The following is a 7,512-nucleotide window of genomic DNA, read 5'->3' as shown; positions in this document are numbered from 1 at the left end:
GCCATAAGTTCTAGACAGAGTCTCAACGGTTGAGCAAGTTAAGCCAAACTTGGGGGGATGCCCCCTGTTCCACAGCCAGCATAGCCTGCACCATGGCCACATTTTTAAGATGTTGTTGTCTCTTGAATCTGCAGAGCAACCAAAAACAGAGGAGCAGTCCTGCAAACAGGGTTACTCCAAACATTCCCACTCCAACCCACTCCTTAAAATAGGAGAGGGCGGAGGACACCCAATTAAACAATCCTTGAGTAATGGAAACGTCTAGGCGAGTGGAATTAATTTGAACAATTGCTAGGCGTAATTTTCTTATTGTCTCATCAAATTCGGCGGACCAATTAGATTGCAGCAAACGAGACAATTCTACGGATAAATTTGCAGCCCTAGTAAACCTGTTATATGGAACAGAAGTTACACAAATTCCTGGTAATGTAGTTTCACATCCCAACTGAGCCAGCTGCCACAAAATCTCTAGCTGTTCTTGAACCAAATCAATACGTTGATTAACTATCATTAATCCTCCTTTTAACTGATTGTTCATGGAAGCCTGTATATCTATCGCTTCACTAACTGATGCTGACAAATTATTGAGGGTATGAGCCGTGGCAACCTGGCCATTTAATGCTAAGGCTGATATAGTCAGGGAGGCTCCAACCGCCGCAGTGGCTATAATAGCCACTATTGCTGCGGTGATACCAAAATCACGCTTTTGACGAAATAGGGCCAAAGAACTACTAGTCCTCACTGGAATAGGCAGAAAACGGGGCATGCGGGCTACAGTAGCCAAGTCATACTCACTAGCATTCCAACACAGAGCATAAAAACATCCAGTATAATTACAAACTGTCCAAACAAATGGAGGCCAAACACAAACTGGGGTGGGCTCCACCGACTTTAGTCCTCCTAATTCCGTCGCGGATATGGATCCAGGTCTGACATTTGCAAGCAGAGTGGTAGTAGCTGTCGCTCCACCCAAAATGGTGACCATGGGTGAGAGATCTGTGCAACTGCCACCAACACCACACAGCAGCCAAATATTAAAGGGATTGGTGGGGTAATTCCAGGGACTCATTTCGGTGTAATTTCCATACCCTTCCAAGGGTGAAAAGGTAAAGAGTCCATTTTCGAGCAGATGCGCTCTGCGACTCTGACAGCCCGTCCATGGGAAAATAATTGAAGAGTCCGCATGCCGGCCAGTGCAGAAGGGGGCGTACTGAGGTTGGTGCTTTCGTTCATTGCTCCCATAAGATGAACCGTGCTGTGGCCACCATCCAAAAAGGACCGTAGCATTAGCTGAAGATGTACGATTCCTGATGGTCTCTTTTCCTAACTTGGCATAAGAAAAATTTCCTAGCTTTATACATGAGTCAGCATGAGTCTGGTTGGTTGTAAAACAAAGACTGCCGTTATTTGGCTGGGTGTTGTTGTCTGGTATAGGGGCTATGTCCTGAGACATTGGCAAATATGGTAGCCCAATGGAGTCATTGGTGGTAAAGAAACGGGGGAAGACTTGTGCATCATACATGACTGGCATTGGTCGTGGGAATGTTGATAGGATCCCCCAGCGGATCTCCTGGGTCTCCACCTTCAGGTCCATCTGCACTCCGCTCAAGATCAGGATCAGGGTTAAGATCAGGCTCATCTTGCTTGACCACTCTGGTCAGCCGCGCTGGAACCCAAATCGGATTTTCTTGGTCCTGTGGGAAAACACAAACAGCTCCCCTGGATCTTATTAGAATAGGATCCGGTCCTTTCCATTGATTATCAAGCACATCTTTCCATTTTACCAGCTCATTTGAGGAGGCATGGTCAGCATGTCTGTCTGCAGCAGACCGCCCACACGAATCCAATTTCAAAAAATTTAAAGTAAATAAAGCAAGGGATATGGTTGCTTTCTGTCCCATTGTAATGGGGCAGAGTCCCCCCTTCTGTTTTTGCACATAAGTCTTTAAAACACCATTTGCCCGTTCTACCATGCCTTGCCCTTGTGGATTATAAGGCAATCCTGTTACATGATGAACTTCCATTTTTTGGCAGAACTGTTGAAAAACCTTAGATACATAAGCAGGGCCATTATCAGTTTTTAGCTGACGTGGCTTGCCCCAGGCTGCCCAGGCCTCCAGACAGTGGGTAATGACATGAGCCGTTTTTTCTCCTGACAGGGGAGTGGCATGAATCACTCCTGAGCATGTATCAACAGATACATGTACATATTTAAGTCTGCCAAAGGCAGGAACATGAGTAACATCCATCTGCCAAATATGTAATGGCTTAAGACCTCTGGGGTTGACTCCAATGTTGGGTGATGGCCGAAACTCCGCGCAACTGGCGCATTTTAAAACTATCTCCCGAGCTTTTGCGCGAGAGACGCCAAATCTCAGCCTGAGCGTATCAGCTGGAACATGATACAATTCATGAAAGGAGGTGGCATTTTTTACAGGATTTAATGCAAGACAAATTGCTCTGGTGGCCTTGTCTGCTAAATCATTAGCTCTTGTCATAGGTCCAGGCAACAAAGTATGAGCTCTCATATGCTGTATGAAGAAAGGATTTGCTCTATTCCTAATAATATGTTGTATCTCATCAAATAATATTGCCACAGTACTTTTAGAAGAAATCAATCCCACTGTCTCTAGAATTTTTACTGCTCCCACCACATAGTGTGAGTCAGAAACAATATTTAAGGGCTGAGAGAAGTTCCTTAGAACTTCAGCCACTACTGCACATTCAACCAATTGTGGGGAGGAAAATGAAAACTGCTTTTGAAATGATTGTCCACCCACAACATAACTCCCTATGCCAGTTTTTGAGCCATCAGTAAACACATCAATAGCCCCTACAATAGGTTGGCTTTGTGTAACTCTTGGAAAAATAAATGCATTAGTTAAAGAGAAGTGCAACAATGGATGTTTAGGATAATGATTATCTATATTACCAGTAAAGGTGCAGCGAAGAATTGCCCACACATCCAAAGTGGCACATAACACCCCTACTTGATGAGCGGTGTATGGCACAAAAATAGATGCTGGCTCACAGCCAAAATGAGTCAGGGCTGATTGAACACCCTTTAAGGCTATTTCTCCAACTTGAGTTGGGTAATGACTTAACACCTTTCCTGGAGATGTCTGAGAATGAATCCAAAGCAAAGGTCCCTGCTGCCATAGGACTGCGGTGGGTTGCTGTGGTGATGGGATAATGCATAAATGGAATGGACTGAAGGGGTCCAGCCGAGTTAAAGAGGCTTCCTTAAGCCTATCTTCCACCTTAGTTAATACTTCAGCAGCCTCCGCTGTAAGCTGCCTACTAGAGGTAATGGCTGAATCTCCTTCAAGGATGGCAAACAAAGGCCTAAGTTCTGCAGTAGTTAAATTCAAGTAAGGCCTTAGCCAATTAATATCGCCCAAAAGTTTTTGAAAATCATTAAGCGTGTTGAGCACATCTCTCCTAATGGTAATCTTTTGAGGTCTAATGCATCTAGGATAAATAGTTGAGCCAAGGAAATTACCGATCTCTCCCTCTTGTACCTTTTCAGGTGCTATGTACAAACCCTTTTGTTTTAGGTTAGCGGACAACATCTCAAATGCCTGTTGCAGTAATGCTTGCTCAGCATGGCATAGCAAGATGTCATCCATATAATGACATACCTTAATAGCAGGGAACCGATTTCTAACTGGCTGAATAGCGTTGGCCACATAGAGTTGGCACATGGTTGGACTATTGGCCATTCCCTGAGGTAAGACCTTCCACTGATACCTCTTATCAGGTTGTTCATGATTTACACTAGGCAAGGTAAATGCAAACCTAACTCTATCCTGATCGTGTAAGGGAATAGAGAAGAAACAATCTTTAATATCTACCATTACCAAATTCCAGTTCGCAGGAAGGGTAGACAACAATGGTAGGCCTCTCTGAATTGGCCCCATAACCTGCATTTGTTTATTTATAGCTCTTAAATCATGCAACAATCTCCACTTTCCAGATTTTTTCTTAATGACAAAGATGGGAGTATTCCAAGGTGACTGTGAGCACTCAATATGGCCATGGCTGAGCTGCTCTTGAACTAGCTGCTCAGCTGCTGCAAGCTTTTCAGAGGTTAAAGGCCACTGAGGAACCCAAACTGGGTCCTCTGTAGTCCAGGGAATGGGAATCGCCTCCTCAGTGGCCCCTAGGAAAAACCCAGGCCTGTTCTATCTTTCTTTTCCGAGGTTGGGATAGGGCTAGTGCGTCCTTGCAGGCATTTACCCAGTCCTTTACCTGGAACACATCCCATGTTCTTCATTATTTGTTGACTTTGAGGAGAGTATTCATTAGTTAAGGTAAAATCCAATTGTTGTAACACATCCCTTCCCCATAAATTAATGGGAAGAGGTAGCACATAAGGAGCGAACATGCCCCTTTTTCCTTCCTCACTTTGCCAATGCAAAGTCTTCGCACTCTTTTGAGGAGCATTTTCATATCCCAACCCTTGTAGGGATTGAGATGATAGAATAAGAGGCCATCGCGACGGCCACCAAGTTTTAGAAATTATGCTGGTATCTGCTCCAGTGTCCAATAGACCTTGAAAAGTTTTCCCTTCTATTATCAAACTCATCATAGGGCGTTCTTGCATACCCAATGACAAGAACATATGCTGTCCTCCCGAGGAACCAAAGCCTTTTTCTCCTCGAGTAGTTTTATCACTTGGGAAGTTCTGATGTAAACTGGGTAAGATCAAAAGTTGGGCCACTCTGTCCCCAGGCGAGATGGCACTAATCCCTCTAGGGGAGGAACATAACATTTGAATTTGTCCTGTGAAATCTTGATCAATGACTCCTGGATGAACTTGCAATCCTTTTAAGGTGGCAGATGAGCGGCCAATTATCAGTCCCACTGAACCCTCTGGCAAGGGGCCTGCTAAATCTGAAGGTATAGGCTGACATCCCATTATAGGTGTCAATACTGCTCTGGTGGTGGCACGCAAGTCCAATCCTGCTGATCCGGAGGTTGCTCTCCGGATGGAGTCATCTTCACAAACCCTTTTGATTGGTAGGGTGTCTGCTGGATGGCCCCATACATTTGTCTTGGGCCCTGGGGTCGGGGGCCCCTGTTCCCGTTTTTTGGCTGCTCAGTAGAGCGCTCCGGAAGGGGCCTCCCCTGATTGTCCTTAACAGACCTGCATTCATTTGCCCAATGCTTTCCTTTTTTACACCTTGGGCACAACCCTGGCTGTTTGACAGGCTGAGCATTAGGGGTCGCAGTTGGCGCCCGACACTGCCTTTTCATATGACCCATCTTTCCACAATTAAAACACTTTGCATTTGCAGCCTTCTGAGCTGATAATACCGCAGCTGCGATGCCCTGATTAGACAGTGGACCTCCTATCTCTCTGCACGCTTTCATCCAAGCGTTTATTCCTTTTCCTTTCCAGGGAGTAATGGCATTCCTACACTCCTTGGTACATTGCTCAAAAATTAATTGCTCCACAAACGGTATTGCGCCCTCAGGGTCCTCAAATATTCTTCCTGCTGCTTCCATCATTCTAGCCACAAAGTCTGAAAAAGGCTCTGTAGCTCCTTGTATAATCTTTGTCAAATTTCCGGTAACCTGTCCCTTATTTGGTAAACTCCTCCAGGCACGAACAGCTGCCTTGTTGATCTGTTGGTACACCTCAGCAGGATACATTGACTGATTAACAACCCATTGACCTTGACCTGTAAGCATATCATAATTCCATTGAGGGTGCTGATTAGTTGCATTCTGCCTAGCCTGAGCCATGCATAATTCCTGATAAATTGCTCTCCAATCAAGATATTGACCCATAGAGAGACATGCCTTCACGGTATTATTCCAGTCAGCAGGAGTCATAGCATCAGCAGCTAGCCTCTCTACCAATGCCAAGGTAAAAGAGGCACTGATACCATACGTCTGTACTGCCTCCACCAATGTCTTCAGTTGTTTCAAATCTAGAGGAGCATATTGCCTCTGATTTTGAGCATCTTCCCATACAGGAAATGCTGCTTGTATCTTTCTAACTTCCTTTTCAGGAATGCGTGACGGCCTTCCTCCTGATCCTGTGTGTTTTTCCACTTCCTCATAGGGAGGAGCTGTTGTACTGCACTTAAAAGCTACAGAGCCACGCCTAGGTGAATAAGGCGGGACGGGGCCATATCTCTCTTCCTCATATTTTGCAGCTTCCTCATCTAACTCTGCCTGCTCAGCAGGGTCAAGACCCGACTCCTCAGAGTCAGATGACTCCTGCTCATCCTCCCCTTCAGAAGAAGATGATAGAGTGCAATTTTTGAACTCAGTGAGGAGCGGATATAATTTAGGTTTTTCATCCTCATCTTTTTTTTTCTTGCGGGGTTGGTAAGAGTTGCAATCTTTTTGCCTTATCTTCAAGCTCCTCTTCCTTCTTTGCAAGTTGTGCTGCCCTTTTTTCTAACTTAGCTAGCTTGGTTAACACATCCTTGTTCTCATGACTTTTCTTTTCTTTTTTCTTAGAAGGCTTCTTCCTTTTATTAGCCTCTTTACCCTTTTCAGCTTCTGATACACTATCCTGATGGTCTGACAAGACCCGCTGGCCTTCCTTGATCTTTTCCTTGCACCTCTCATCCTTAATGCACGATTTGAACAATTTATACAGTGGCCATACCCCTGGTCTTAGGGTCCCCTGTTCCTTTTCTCGTGTCAGATCCCCACTTAGCTTGCTCCATGATCCTTCCGTAAGGGACCCGGAGAGAACGAACCAGGGAGCCACTCGATCTACTTCTTTGAGAAAGTTCTGCAACACCCGATCTGGGACCTTAAGCTCCTTCTGTTTCAACAGCGCCCGCGCTGCTTCTAGAAGCGGCTTATTCCATTGCTCCTTTATCTACAGGGGAGGGTGTGGCAACTCAGTTATCCACTTGAGGATTACAGCCAAATTATGCAGTGTCGCAAAAAGGACGAATACAAACCGTATCCCGTTTCCCACAATTAAGACACAGACAACAGAAAAGAACGAAAACGAGACTAACAACGAGAAACGGAATCACCCAGACCACAGAAATCATACCTTGCTGAAAAGTCTCCGGAGTTTCTCAGGTCACTGGCTTGGATCCTCTTTCCGACGAGCAGTCGGGGTCCTCAAAGCTGTCCCTCTACCCGGGTTCGGCGGCTTCCCGGGTTTCGGCACCACTTGTCGCGCGCAGCCTTCGCCGATAAGGATGACGCGGCAACCGAGGAGTGTCCAGCAACAACTTTATTGTTACAGCTCTTTTAGCAGATGGTGAAGGAAGGACCCAGACCCCGGGTTGTGCTCTGCTTAAATAGCCAGTCAAGGCGACGTGTTCGTCTGTGATTGGTGCTCCACACAAAACCTGATTAGCATATGATCCCTAATTGGAGGACCACATAAGCCTACATTAGCATAAGGTGGCACATGCGCAGATCGCAAAGCCTTTGGCGGGAACCGCTCCCGCCAAAGCAATGCTGGCAAGAAGAACCAGGAAGCAGGAGACCGGCGCCACCTTGTAGTGGCGGGAGCGGCTCCCGACA

The 7,512-nt window shown here is 45.9% G+C and overlaps 1 protein-coding gene across 1 annotated transcript; it reads right to left on the bottom strand.

The window, feature by feature from the left end:
• Positions 1–6: 6 nt before the first annotated feature.
• LOC129680565 (uncharacterized) lies at positions 7–7,506 on the bottom strand. Its single transcript, XM_055612199.1, has 2 exons — positions 7,031–7,506; positions 7–1,694 (listed from the first exon to the last, which is right to left on the bottom strand). The coding sequence occupies exon 2, from the start codon at positions 1,637–1,639 to the stop codon at positions 23–25; it is 1,617 nt and encodes a 538-aa protein (XP_055468174.1). The 5' UTR covers positions 1,640–1,694; positions 7,031–7,506; the 3' UTR covers positions 7–22.
• Between the last annotated feature and the right edge of the window lie 6 nt (positions 7,507–7,512).

Source organism: Psammomys obesus, unplaced genomic scaffold, assembly GCF_907164565.1.
Source record: "Psammomys obesus unplaced genomic scaffold, mPsaObe1.curated_primary_1811, whole genome shotgun sequence".
In the NCBI taxonomy this organism is placed as follows: domain Eukaryota; kingdom Metazoa; phylum Chordata; class Mammalia; order Rodentia; family Muridae; genus Psammomys; species Psammomys obesus.
Note: the sequence above shows the minus strand (reverse complement) of the source record. Positions and strands in the feature narration are given on the sequence as shown.

Coding starts and splice junctions, on each gene's coding strand:
- LOC129680565 (XM_055612199.1), bottom strand. CDS start 1,639: ATGAGCCTGATCTTAACCCTGATCCTGATCTTGAGCGGAGTGCAGATG.